Source organism: Hibiscus syriacus, unplaced genomic scaffold (genome assembly GCF_006381635.1).
Source record: "Hibiscus syriacus cultivar Baekdansim isolate YM2019G1 unplaced genomic scaffold, ASM638163v2 tig00111392_pilon, whole genome shotgun sequence".
Classification (NCBI taxonomy): domain Eukaryota; kingdom Viridiplantae; phylum Streptophyta; class Magnoliopsida; order Malvales; family Malvaceae; genus Hibiscus; species Hibiscus syriacus.
Genome location: NW_024063078.1, coordinates 3,391,121 through 3,406,030, shown reverse-complemented (window position 1 = coordinate 3,406,030; position 14,910 = coordinate 3,391,121). Strand labels below are relative to the sequence as shown.

Sequence of the window (14,910 nt, the reverse complement as noted above, 5' to 3'; positions counted from 1 at the left end):
ATATATATAAATTTCAGTACAAAAATGCTTTTTATATGATTCGATAATATCTATTTATTTTAATTTTGTAATAATTAATCACTATGTTATTATTATAATTATTAAACGAACTACTCGAGGTTTGTGGGGGGGGGGGGCTCACCCAAAATACAAACAGAGGACTGTTTTTCAAGAATTAGATAAGAAAAAATATTACAAGGAAGACCCATCTTTCAATCATTAACACTACAAAGAACAAGGAATATGTTTTTCCTCTTCATTGTTTGTTTAGAATAGAAGCTCTCCACTAATCAAATTAAACCATTCATTCCCCTCCCCTCCAATTCCATTAAATCTTTCAGCATCTGAAACCCACTTCCCAGTGGCCAAATTCATCAGATGAGGCAACTGCACATGGAAACACATACATATATGTCAGATTCACAATCGATACGACACACTGCGGATTGACAAAAAATCTTCTACTGACATTGATATCATTCGTTAATACAAACTCTGTTCAACCAAAGCCAAATCCTTCGCTAGCTTCGTGGATAGCAAGCAACATTCGTTCCTGAAGCTGTTCCTTCGAGGAATACTCAGGGAGATCTAACTGATTAAAGCTGGAGATACGAGTCAATACGAAAGTAGATGTTAAAAACAAACAAATAAATTATAAGGAATTCAATATGGCGGTAATAAAGAATGTATTCATCACCACGTATGTGCGGAAGGCAGCCGCTCAGGAGCTCCAAAGGCCTTGTGAATCTGAAATTTCTGTGGACCAGAGATACCCTGCAACGCCTTAAAACCCTCCAATGGAACCTGTACACACACCCAAAACAATTGATATGGATGCCAACAAAAAGAGAACCTAAACAGATCAATATAAAATCAATTAAATCACCTTTGATGTCCCGGTGACGAACTGAAGCAACCTTGCCATGTCCTCTTTGCTAAAAGCTTTAACAACTTCCCAAAACCATTGAATAACGGGAGATGCAGCTGTGTAACCAGTATACTCTGTGTTGGCCTTTAGATCATCCACTGCAAAATGACGACATGGTTAGAAGCTAAAACAACCCCAGGCAAACTCAATGAAAAGATAAAAGCATAGGCTTGTAAGCTTACAATCGATTTCAGGTAGTCCACTGATTAGTAACTCAAGCTCTTTATCGTTAAAAATTGAAATAAGTTCACGTGGCACCAATTCATTAAATCCCTCAAGGAAGGAATTGATTTGAGGACGAATAGTGTTCGTCAAGATATGATCAGCAACAAGGTCTACGTACTCGTGTTTTGTTTCTTCAGTAACTCTGATATTTCTTCCTCCCGGTTTAAGCTCATAATCAGTAACCTTTTTCAAGCAAAACATAAAAATTAAGAATATAATTGAATGAAAAATCTGGGTAAAACAACTTATAATTTGATCTTTGCATACCTCTGTTTTTTCATAAAGTATGTGCTTTTCTTCATCAGCATCCATGCTGAAAGTCAGGTCAGGAATGTCGCTAACATCATTCTGAAATAAATTAGAAAAAAGGCCATTGATAATGAGATATTAGTACTTCAATTGGATTCATTGGCTCTGTCTACATTAGGTCATACACAATAAGCAGGCATGAAATTGATTAGTTAAACCAACCTCCAGCATCCACTTCAGATTCTTGTAATAATCAGGATCAACTGCCTCTATATCATGGTAAGTCACCTTTACACCAAGAATGTGCTTGTAGAAGGATCGGGTAAAATAAACGTCCAAAAGTTGACCATCAAATAGTGCCTTGGCAACCTGCATATGACACACAAGAGAAAATAAGAAAACAAACTAATGCTGATCACCATAAACACCCACATCAGAACCTAACAACCCAGTAACTTACCACGCGGCCAACGAATTTGAAGTAAGAAAGATGCTCAGTCTGGTAAACGGAATTAGGATTTGGCTGGAAAGTTGCATTGCTCCCCACAGTAGTAAAAAGTAATGCTCCTTTGTCGAAAATGACCCTCGACAGTAATTGATACCATTCTCTCGTCAGTCCACCAGCATCAATGCCCTCTTCCCCTTGAAACTGCACATTCAAACGACCCTTCAGATCCTGAGTAGGTCGCATTCGTAACTGATTGTAAGAGTCCTCCAAAACATACGCCCGCCGCACACTTATCCGCAGTGGACCAGCAAGGTGCTGTTCATGCTGCTGTCTTATTCTTGAACGGAAATATGCTCTCTTGTTATCAAAGTCAATCAACCTAGAAGCTTTCAGCAGCATAGACAGTTGTTTTTCTAACAAGCTAGGATTTTGCCTAACAAAAGCATTCAAAAGTCTGCGATGCTTCTCAGCAAACCTTGCAAATGTGACAGAACCATCAAGCTTCTTCTGAGAATCCCCAATGTTCTTGGAGGGTATGGAAGCAGAACATTCGGCAGACTCTTTTACTTCTTGCGCAGTCACATTTACATGATCTTGCTGCATGATAGAAAGATTGGCATGTAGCTTTTCACACATAACAAAGAAAGCCTCAATAAAAGGAAGGAGTCTCTGAGTCCCAGGGGGGAGTGATGATGATGAGGATGTTCCCTGAACATGCTCCCCAACATTCAAATTTGATACAGTTGGACAGAGTGAGCTCTGAGCCAGCTGTGCCTCAGTCATGCCAATGCAATTACTCAATTCTTCCCATAACGGCTCTAATGATACATTTAATTTCAACATGGTAGCTTGCTCTTCCTGTTCATCATCACCACCCTCTGGCATATCACCAACACTGGTTGAAGTGAGCGAGCTAAGAACTTGTAACACACGTAGTATAGCAGCTCCTGCCATGGAACCTGCACTCAGACCCAGCATCTGTGTATTCCTCAATGTTACAAGCTCATTGACAGCCGAACGACTCAAACCATGGGCTAATTCTGAAAGCTCTGTGGAAAAGAACTTGCGATGTGTCACAGAAACTGATGCCAATTTCTTCAGCACCTCACCGGCTAACATATAAACTTTATCCGACAGTCTGGACGAAAAATAAAAATAAAAAGATTTGTCAGGAAAAAATGGGATTTAAAAAAGAGAATGGAAATAAAATTTTAAGCATAAATAACTTCAACATATCCTGAGATAAGAATCAGGAATAATACCCCTCACGACCAAGAAGACTGCACAAATTGCACAAATCAGATTCCGGTAGCTTCAAGAAAATACTATAAAAATCCACATTTTTATTGCTATTGGATCCAGAGGATTCAGCATTGGTCTGCTTCTCTTGATTAGACTCTGGTTCTGTCAAAGGAAGGTCCTTATCAACATCCCCAGAAGCTTCATTGCTCAGCTGTTTCTGGGAATTCGAATTGTCAATTGTCACGTGAGAGACTGACCGGCTTTCTAATTTTGATGCTGCTGTACAGACAACTACTTGAAGCAAGCCCACAACCTACACCATTACATACCATATTAAAACAAATAGGACATATAGGGTTATATCAACATCCAGTAGGAGTAAGAGAGCCGCTAATCTATACTATAATGTTTAGAAGGGCAATAAATTAGAAGCGTACTACCTGCTCAAGATGGGCAGTGCTGAGCGAAAACAGCGGCCTGTTCAAGAGCTTAAGAAATAATATTAAAGGAATATCCCCCTGAGAGTTCCCCAAGGGTTTTGATGCATCTCCATGCATAATTTTCTCCTTGCCTTTATCTTTCTTGGTTTCTGAGGTTTTCGGGCTCAAAGGCTCAGAAAGAATTGAAAGATCATAGTAGAATAACATATTTGCTACGGCAGAATGATTTGTAGCCAAATACGTAAAAATCTCAAGAACACGACGTAGTACAAGACGTGGAAGACCTATTGCAACATACAAAATCATAGGTAAGATGAGGGAAACCAATTCAGAAAGGTATAGTTATATCAGCTGAAACCATTACCGTCGAACAACTGTGACCGACCATAAACAACATTTGAATTGCAACCATAAAGCCTTTGGGAATTAATTGTTGACAAACCATTGCTTGAGCCTTCAACTTCAGATCTAATCATATCAAGCAGCAGCTTTACCAAAGTAGCCCTAGTAACACTATGTGCACAAAGATTTAACATAAGCCTCTGCAGAAGGCCTTTCCCAAGGGGCTACAAACAGAAAAAAAACAAAAATATGCATGTTAGAAAATGCAAGCTTCGGAACTTCCATCAATTATTTGGAGAAACACTACATTATAAAAACAGCATAACCAGCCACAGATTAAAACTATATAAAGCATTTCAAGAATTGTATTGACGTTCAAGTTATCAATCTCCAGCCACATTGGCAGATGGATCAGATTCAGTAAGCCAGGTTGCACACTGAAATAGAAATACCTGTGCTAACCGTAGAAGGCGAATTAATGCTTTCAAAGAATTGGAGTTGAGAAGAGGCTCCCCTTCGATTTCCTTCACTTTTAAGCTATCAGAAATAGTAGAGCCAGGCCTTCTGCCTAATGTAATTCCAACACCCCTGTCCATCACTGTTTGCCTATCCAAGCCCAAACCATTCCTCCGATTACTTAGCCTATGGCTACCTCCAAACAGACTACGTGCCTGGTAGTGACTCATTGCTCTATCCCTAAGCATTTGGGCTTCGGCGAGTAAAGGAGAAGGTAATGCTGACAAAACTGCTTCAGAAGAAGTCAAAAGCACCTGAAATGGCTAAAAAATGTTATTATTGTTCAGTCACCAATGAGAAAAATGTTACATTACAAACCTCTTCACGGAGATCAGCAGGGAAGGTGGCAATAATAGAAGCATTATCCATGTCCACAGGTTGACCCTCAGCTTGCTGTGCAACTCTCTGTGCTCTTTGCTGTGCTAATACTTCTGCCTGAATGTCTGGTGGAAGAGCAGCTAAGAACTCCGGGTCAATATTATCTGCTGAAGGTGGTACATAAGTTGGTGGTTGAACAGATTGGGCCTGTTGTGAAGCCAAAACTTCAGCCCGTAGGTCTTCAGGTAATGCCTCCAAGAAGGTAGGATCAATGTCATTAGAACCAGGACCCTCAATATTAACACTCGCTTGATCAGCCTGATTAGCATCCTGAGACTCCAGCATGCCTGGCTCCTCTGCCCCAATTTCAGGAGGAACTGGTTCTTCAGTTTGGTTCCCTTCAGCATCAGTAGTATTCATGTCAACATCTATACGCTCATGAAGTGAAGACCCATTAAAATCCCCTGGGTTAGGCATCTCCAAACCAGAATCTGTCAAACTACAATTACCTGCCTGACCATCTTCTCCTGACAATACATCATCGCCCATGGCCTGCAGTGAGAGGTTTCCAGGCATAGCAGAATCCCCCTCAGGCAAGTTAACCATTTCGGAAATTTGCTCTACTTGATCAGCAGGTGTGCCATTGCCGTCTCCAATTTCCATGCTATCCTGCTCATCTGGTGCATTGTTCAAAGAAAACATCTGAGTTAATATCCCTTCATAACTTTGAATAGATTCGGCCATATCACTGGCAAAAGACAGAGAATTGGGCTGCCCATTGCATGTAACACTTTCACCTGTTGGATTAAGTTCATGTGAAATTCCATGGTCATTTTCCAGCTGCTGATGTTCACTCTGCTCACTACTGGCATTGTCTCCCTCTACCACAGCCTTGCCATCATTTGATGGAGGAGCATCTGATGGTTTGACTCCTGGATTCCAGAATTTTGTGACTGCCTTTCTGCTAAATTGTTGGCTGGAGCCGTACTGCGCAATGAGATATAAACTGTTCCTCTACAGCCTGTGCAATTGCTGCGGCTTGAGCACTTGCTTGTGGCTGACCATCATCAGTCCACCGTCCATCACCAGGCCCCCTCCTCCCTTGCAGATGCAATGAGTCCATGCCTACAGAATAATCAGTCAAAGGTGGGGGCGCTGCACTAACCAATCGATCACCAAATAGACTATTTGGTGCATGATCAAATGGCATACCAGGAGCGTCAAACATGTAGAACTGAGTAACATCAAAACTCCCAGATGAGAGAGCTTCCAAATCCCTGGATGAATTCCCCCCAGACGACCACATCGGGCTTAAGTCCACTGACTGGGACGGTCTTAGCAGAAGAGGATGTTGAAAGCCATTTACTTCTGTACCAGAACGATCAAAGGATGACCTACCATTAGATCCTTCGTTCAAAACCTACAGGCCTACGAAGACCAAAGAGATCGTCTACATTCACACCTTCAAAATGTTCAGCAGCCACATCAATCAAACCACTTGCAGCTCCAGGTTGACCAAGTACATGCAGATGATCTAACCCATCAAGGGCTTCCCTCCACCTTACCTCTATAACGCGGTGGCCATCGAAGTCATCATCTTCCTCATCAATCATGTCATCATTATAGTCATCTCCCAAGCCAGTATCATCATGGTCCTCCACATCAGTATCAGCAAGGGACATCATTCCAGCACCATCTTCAGCTATATCCTCATCATCATCATCATCCTCTCCCTCGTCGTCGTCATCATCATCATCCCCATCATCTGCCATGTCATCATCTTCATCACCCATATCATCATCTGCCCTATTCTCCACTCTGAATGTCACCTCAATTTGGTCAGTATTGTGCAACACACCTTCCATTTCTTCACGCATGAAATCCATCCCAATTTCAACAGGCCTGTTGCTAGCTACAGGCTCCACTTCAACTCTCATGTCTTGGTCAATAGGATCATTCGGGTTAACATTGCGATTTTCAATTTGTGAAGTTGCTTGATGAGGCTGCTGTTCAGTAACCCCCGCATCTACCACTGCTGGTTGATCATCCCCATTCTGATTGTGCTCTATCGTCAGCAGCAGATACAGTTACCTGATCGGTATGTCTTTCATTTGAAGACTTCTTCTTGTTGGAACCTTCTAACTTGAAAACCTGTTCATTTGCATTAGCAGCCCTTGTCAGGCTTTCCAAAGCCTTAAGCATCAGATTTACAGTTTTGGGTGCATCAGAATGATCCAAATCAATCACTTCAAGAATATTGGTTAGACATTGAACCACTCCTCCTTCAATCATGCTTTTGCTATATCTGGTGAGCAGCCAGTGCCAGGTAAGTTGCTTGATGATGAATTCTTTGACAAAATTGAATATGCCAAATCAGCAAAAACAAAAACCTTTTTGCCAGGCACCAATGAGCTATTCATTGAATTGCTCTCTATATTTGAGAGAGAAGATAAGGCTTTCACAAGTTCATTAATCACTCTTTTACGACCTTCGCTGGAACGACCACACAGAACTACCAGAAACCAAGAAGCTTTTTCAGACAACTTGTCCCTCCATTCATCAAGTCCAGATGACTTATCAACAGCTAATGGAAGCAACCTATGCAAAATATGATGAACAATGCCAGGGCCGCCAGATGCATCCGATTGAATAGAAACACGGAGTTGACCCATTTCTGAATCCCTTTTCAATATGACTCCTACCGCATGTACATACATTAAAAGAATATCACTCAACAACTTAAGGACAAAAGTCACCTTCGCAACCCAGCAGATATTTCAGTTTCAGACTCCATTTTCCTAGTTTCTTCAAGCTTTGACTTACCCTTCACTTTGCTTGCAGGTTCATCAATCTCCATTGAAGTTAAGCTAGTTGCACCATCCTCCTGGCCTTTTGCAGAAGGATATTTCAGAACTATTTCAAGAAGCTGATCAATCACTTGAGCAAGATTTGCTGGAATCTTTTTGTGGCCTTTGGAACACCTACCTGTTCCATCATTACTTTACTCTCAGGAATTCGCACAGATTCATTTGAAGCTAACCCAACTTCGGCACCAGAAGCTTTCAATTTGTCTTTGTCTCTCTCCTTTTCCTTCAACAGAACTATAAAGGGCCTAACCCCTGATGAATCCAATTGACAAACTGCAGTAGCAGCTTTCATAAAAACTTCAGGATCTCTGCAGATAACAGGTGCCATAGATGTCAAAAATGTTCCAGGTGAAACCCGGCCAGCATGCCTGCTTCCACTCAAAGTCTGTTTAATCTCCAGTTCCATTGCAGTTTGCAGAGTCTGAGGATCTTCAAGGAGATGTCTAATAATTGCAGACGCAACAGTATCATAACCAGGGAAAAAACAAGTTCTTGGAAGACTAAAAAGAGCAGCTAAGCCTCCATTTTCAAGAAATTGCAAAGCTAGAGGATGTGTTTTTGTTAAGCGAGCACATAACTGAAGAACAGCCTGCATGACCACTGCCGGAACGTGCTGTCTGATTAGGTCACATGCAAGAAGAAGCAACTTCTGACTCTCTTCCATGGACAAGTAACCAGTAGATTTACCCAATATTTTCTCAAATGAAGTGATTGATTCTTTCTCATTAGCATCTGAAGCTGATTTTTTCTCTGTATTTAATTCTGGAATTGTCAAAGAAGCATGCTCCCCAGATGAGTCAGGCTGAGATACCATCTGCGTACCGTCCACCGTATCAGAAAATATTTTTGGACGAGCCTGCAACAAGTTATCCAAGATCAACAGTAAAGCACTGATACATTTTGGTGCAGTGATATCGCTCCCCAAGTCATTTCTAGCCTTGAAATCCATCAATATATCAATAGCAACAGGTAATATGCCATTCTGGCCGGCAATTTCACGTGTATTTCCATCCTCGGAAAGAAGCAGTGCTACAATATGAGATATCATACATAATGCAGTGGAATCCTTAGAAAAATCCAATGGACAGAGCTTCAGCTGCTGAATAAGAAATGATAGAACTTTCGGACGGTCTTCTCCTTTGTTACGATTGCAAAGTGTAACAAGCAAGTCTGTCAATGAAAATGCCATGTTATCACTACTCTGGAATAACTTCACAGATGCATTGAGGATATCATCAATTGGAGGAGCTGCAGGTCGCCCTTCTTCTTTCATGACATCCATTGGCTTATCAACACTGTCAACTTTGGATGTCTCTGATGAATTTCCAAGTGATAAAGCAAGTGCTCGAGCTAGTTCATCATCCTCTTGCACAGGATCATCAGCATGACTAATCAGCCATTCCATGGCCATTTCAACACTATTTGTTTCAATTCGTCGCAGGGCTTCCTCTGCTCTAGCCCTTGAAAACCCCATCTCAACAATGGTAGCAATGGTTCCTTCATCAGGTGGTGGGGGCATGAAACGTTGATTTGTACTTCCTGCAACACTGGTGTGATTTCGTTTCACATCGCCAACGCCCGAGTATACATGCATGATAATAGAAACACAGAAGCCACAAAACCAGGACTACAATTAGGAAACAAAGGATGGTTCCAGATAGGTAGAATCACGTCCAGCACCTGACACTGCAGCATTCGGACGAAAATTTCTGGGTCCCTAGGAACAGGAAAGAGTCCGATTGACAAACCAGCAGCAACTGGCTGAACAAGCAGCTGAGTTTGAGATGCAGAATTCCCATACAATAACAATGAAGAGTTAACAAAATATTCAAGCACACGGCAGTAGCATTGTAATGTATCAAGCAGCCATGTACCATGGGACAATTTATTTGTTTCACTTGCTTTTTCATGCTCAATTCCAGGTGTAGGGATAGAGTAGGGTAACGTCCACAATAACTGACTAGTAGCTTCAAAAGTGGTAAGTAGCTCCTTAAAAGTTCCATGGACATAAAAATTATTAACCATTCCTGTGTAACATGTACGCCGCCTGCTGTCAAATGTCAATGCTCCCATGTCATCAACAACTTTCCCAAGGTATCGACACTTGACTGACAGTGATGTATCAAGTCCTGAAGAAGAATACCCAGAGAAACCCAGTGCCTCAAGAAATAGTTTAGCCAGCGCCATACCAAGAGTCTTTGAAGCTGAGTTTAATGAACCGGCATCAGCTCTACGACGGTAAGGTGAGGTAAACCCCTTAACGATAGCTGTGAAAAAGGACCGTAATGTGAAGGCAAGCTTGTTGAGAATTTCTATCACTTGAAGGCCAGGACTTTTTGTTTTCAAATCCTGGACAGGTGACGTTTCTGGCAAACTATGAGAAGTTTCAGAATCAATATTAAGAGCATTCAGTTGTCGACCATTCCTTCCACCCCTTAAACGTGACAAACCATGTCGACTACGACGGTGCAAACTTTCATTAGAACGAACAAGTGAAAGATACTCTCGTTCAGCACTACCCAGAAACTGAGAACCACTCCTAATAGAAACTGGGTTCATGTATCGCACTGCTGGGATACTTGCATCATCATCACTTTCTCTTCCAGCAGCATTTGGACCTATATCAGTACTTCCACTTTCTTGATCAGCTTTCCGCTTCTCATCAGCCATGGTATCATTAGACAAACAAATTTGCCATATTATTTCCCTGTATGCCCTCCCAAGATCTTTCAATACATCAGCATCTACAGTGCTCAACTCAGAGACAACACTAGTAGTGCCCTTCAAAGAAAATTGGAAAGAGACAATATACCTTCAAGACTAGAAAGAGATCTCAAAACCTTAGTCCGAGTTTCAGTTTCAACAGTGATTAGCTGAGTTCCTCCAATAGAAGTTAGCAGTTCATTTGTTGACTTCAGCTGTTCTCTTAGGAATGAACAAACTGCCCGAGCCAGAGATACAGAATGCTGAGGTGAAAATTCTTGAAGGCAACAGAAATGATCTGTCCAACCGATGCCGAAAGAGGCAATAAGGCAAGGTAAACAACTGTAGGACAGCATCAATCCCTTTCTTTTCAACAAACAAACGGCACGTATCAGAATTCTGAAGAATGGTTTCAAGAAGACGGGCCACATTGTTTATACAATCAGGAAGGAACAATTCAATATTCATTGAAGAAGTATCCGAAGATGGCTCAGAGATCTGCTCTGAACTCTCCAACCTTGAAGATTCCCTGTCATCTGGCTGAATCAGATTCCTCTCTACCGCATCAGTTTCCATAGGAACAGGGAGGAAGATTCAGCAGCAAAAGAAGTGTCAGCCCCAGATCCTATTCTCGATATGACATTCAAGATCTCAATCACCATATCCACTCCAGGTGCACGCAATGAAGAAGCATGACGCATAAGTTCATCCAAGCCACTTGACAATGAAGTAGGAGTATCTCCGGTAAGAGATCGCAAATATGTTCTAGAAGTAAAAATCTTGACAAAACACCTCAAAGCATTGCGATCTTTCACAGCCACAAGACCATTAGTATTAAGACAGAACGCATCCAAACACTGAGGTATGCATGTTATGGCTTCTGCAGAGCAGAGCACACCATCCATTATCGCATCTAGGAAGGCAGATGGAAGACCAGCAGCATCTAAGACAGGAAAGCAGGTTGGATCCTTGTGAATGAGATCACTCATGACAGTTGCTGCAAGTGCAAAAACTCCCCCACCAAAATCTTTTGCTCGTCTAAATATGATACACAAGCATTGTGGCAACAAGCTTTCCTCAGATCCATAAACACGTGCAGTGTTTCCAGGGGCATATGTTCCAAGAGATATAGCACGTAATAAAGCTTTCATGAGTAGACGTCGATGATAGGAAACTAATGCTTCAGAATACAAAGGCTGCGTATTGTCAAGCTCAGTTGATACGGCTGATACTACTTGCGAACTCCTCCCGCTCCAATCAGAGTCTTCAGCTGGTTGCTTTGGACTGTTCTCCACATAAGACACTTCATGTTTTAAGCGAGAGATTGTATCATCTAAACCACCCAGGTCTCTGAACAAAGCAGCTGCAGGATTACTGTAATCCATAAAGGCTTCCAGAATATTGACTGCTGAAGTAACCAAATGCAGATGCTGAGGATCGGTATCTTTCAGCAGAGGTAGAAGGGTAGGGATAAACCCTGCTTCACGCATGGCCGAGCAACCTGATGATGATGAAACCAATGCAGTGACAAGAGAGAGCAGAGCCTCAGCAAACACAACAGACCATTTTGCCGAATTGGTAATAACAGAATCAATGGCTTTCTGCATGAGGCTGGACAGAATGCCACGGTGTCCACCAGATGTGACAGCTGTTAATACTGTCGGTTGGCGGGATCGGTCTATACAAAGAGCAACCAAAGAAAGCAGACATAAAATTCGAATTTTCTCAGAAACTGCATCTTCGTAACTCAGTAAAGTAACCAACTCATTGACAAACTCAGGCTCATTATTGAAGAAAGACGCAAGGTCATCAGTATCACTGCTTGCCTGAACAAGAACAATGAAGGCATACAAGCGAATACGTGTATACTGGTGCCGAGATGTTAAAGAGCCAAAAGCCCTTGCAAATCGCAATCTTGACAATAAAGAAAATCTTAAATTGGTTGGTACCTTATATTCAGCAACTAAATTATTCAAGAGTTCCAAATCAGTCTCTGGATAAGTGTTGATGTTAGGTAAATGAATAATTTGTAAACCTTGGGTAGACTGTTCCGAGGAAGAGAACTCATTTGATGCATAGAACTCAAAATGGAGAGTACACCCAAGATCACAAGCAACCGTATCACATCCACTCTGAACAGCACATGCAATCAATCCTAGGCCCTCCTCTTTTCCCCCCCAACCTTGTGCAAGAGCAAATAACTTGGAAGTCAGAGATGCATCTCTGACAGAGTACTTCCCAATTGTTTTCTTCAAGAAAGCAGCTAAAGTTTGCAAGCAAGCCTCGACAACATCAGCATCAGTTGATGCAAGCAAGGATGAAAGATGCTGCTGCAAAAAACAAGGTACCAAAAAATAGAAAATTAAGGTCAGATGAGAGAAAGAACAGAAAAATAATAGCTAATTAAAAGCTTCAAAGTAGTTAATATGTATGATCCCTAACTTGGAAAGAAATGCAAAAGAGATACAGAGATTGCAAAGCATACAGATCTACTAATATCTCTTTTTCTTAAAGGATAAGAAAGCATAGAACTTCTAAGACCAAAAAAATACCTCATAAGAGCTATAAAAATGCTTATTTGTGCAGTTTTCCAAAACTATTCTTATAACACGAAGAATTTGAAGAACTGCTTCCCTGGGGAAAGGAGGATCAGATCCTAAAATTATCCTCAACCTGCAAATCCTTCCTTGGTTTTATATGCTTCTCAAAAAATGTGTCAAAATGGTTAAAAAGCTCAACCCAATGGTGAAAATCTCCCTGCACCATTAACAACAAAGTTAATTAACTGCATTTCAGATACTGCAATATTTATCAAATAAAGGTTAAACAGGCACCTTATCGAACTCCCAAGCAAAATCTTTTAGGGGTTCCTCTATATTCTCCAGCGGCACAGAAGTGACACTATTGATGAAGGATCTGATTTTGGGAGGCTGATACAAATCAACACAGAAAACAGTTACTTTAGCTATAGGCATCAAAATAATCCTGGAGTTACATGTCCTACCAATATTAGAAGCAGAACAGTAAAATCAGAAAATGCTGAAAAGAGAGAAACACAACATACCCAATACTGAACAGTCTGAAAGCTACTAAATGCTTTCTAGGAGGGAAGAAATAAGCATGACATAAAAGGAACCAAAATTTGTTTCCATAGCACTCTATTCGTATAATCTCAAGCCTCCTTCTACTCCAGTAAGAATATTTTGCTCACCTTTCAACAATCAATCTCTAAGCCAAATAGCTATTACTTACACTCTCAAAATGTCGACAAAAACCATTTCCAGATCATGCTATACAGAAATCGGCTAAATTTAGGAATCTCCAACATAACCTATGCTTAACCCAGGACTTAAAGCTATCTCCTTGCTTCTTTTTTCTTTCCTTTTTTTTAATAACAGGCATAAATATGTTGCAAGTTGCAACAAGTGCAAAACATTTATTATCTCCACATTAATAAAATGACACAAAATTCAGAATTAAAAAAAACGCCTGAACAGTTTGCCAATAAAAGATCAATTTTATGCTGACTTAGTTATTTATTTGATATCTTATTCTATTTGGGTTTTTTGAGCTAAAATTTACTTCAAACCCCAAAAAAATGTTGAAGGCTCTAACATTCAGAATTCAAAGTAAATATCTAAGTTGATCTCACTTCCTATCATTTCTTGGCCAATAAATCAAGTATTATTTATCAATGCCTAATTACAAGGTATGAAAGGAGGTTAGAAAGCACTCACAGTATTCAAATATGTATTTAAAAAAACATAAATCAGAAATATATATTAGCAATTCCACCAGCATCTCGACTACGCTTATTATATTAAGGAGAGTATGAAGAAAAATCAAATATCGAACGTTTCCATTAGAAACGAACTTCAACCAATCAAGAACTTGAAATATATACAAATTAAAATCGTTAATCCTGATCAATAAAAGGATAAAATTCCGAACTTCGCATAATTTTAACAGTTTAAACAACGCCAAAAAAATCGAAAACAAATAATCAATACCAAAAGCACAAAATATAATAAAAAATAATTGTAAACAGAAAATGATAATCATGTACATACCACTTCAGAATATCTCCTTCGCTTGAGCTTCATGTTGAGCAAGAAAGGAGCATTTCAGGAAATGAGGATTCTGAGAACCGATCAATTCTCAAAGCAACCGAGAATTGATCGAAGAAGTTTTAAAAGGTTAGAAATTAAATTAGAAAAGATAGGGCTTTTTGTCTAATTATCACTATTAGAATATGAGGATCAAATAAGGATCATAAAATTGGGAGGAAAAGTGGGATTGATAATTAGAAGTGCATTTGGGGGAAAGCAAGGATTTTTCGATCGCAAATTAGGGTTTTTGATATATCAAAGAAAGAGAGAGAAAAGAGAAAAGTGGAGAAGAATTGTATGAACTAGAGAAGCTATTGTAAGCGAATCTATTGTATATATTTATAGTCAAAAATAGAAAAAATTATTTTTGAAAGAAAAAAGTTATTTTAAAAAAATAAATAATATGAAAATATAATACATTATTGCCTGAAGAATAATGTGAAAATTATGAGATTTAAATTGTACTTTACTATTTATATAAAATAGTAATACCACAATGTAATTAAATTAGTTATTTATCAAC

The 14,910-nt window shown here is 40.1% G+C and overlaps 1 protein-coding gene across 1 annotated transcript; it reads right to left on the bottom strand.

Annotated features, from left to right (window-relative positions):
- Window positions 1-164: 164 nt before the first annotated feature.
- Window positions 165-14,459, bottom strand: LOC120160224 (E3 ubiquitin-protein ligase UPL1-like). Its single transcript, XM_039170636.1, is given in 30 exon segments — window positions 165-387; window positions 470-602; window positions 698-804; window positions 887-1,026; window positions 1,111-1,336; window positions 1,421-1,501; window positions 1,625-1,771; window positions 1,863-2,988; window positions 3,113-3,405; window positions 3,533-3,816; window positions 3,897-4,098; window positions 4,327-4,644; window positions 4,709-5,385; window positions 5,506-5,628; window positions 5,631-5,708; window positions 5,711-6,114; window positions 6,116-6,778; window positions 6,780-7,008; window positions 7,011-7,475; window positions 7,478-7,708; window positions 7,711-9,180; window positions 9,183-10,364; window positions 10,367-10,549; window positions 10,552-10,605; window positions 10,608-10,871; window positions 10,874-12,608; window positions 12,831-12,936; window positions 12,938-13,035; window positions 13,113-13,208; window positions 14,349-14,459. Coding segments are annotated over 29 exon segments (11,118 nt in total). The 5' UTR covers window positions 14,382-14,459; the 3' UTR covers window positions 165-387; window positions 470-499.
- Between the last annotated feature and the right edge of the window lie 451 nt (window positions 14,460-14,910).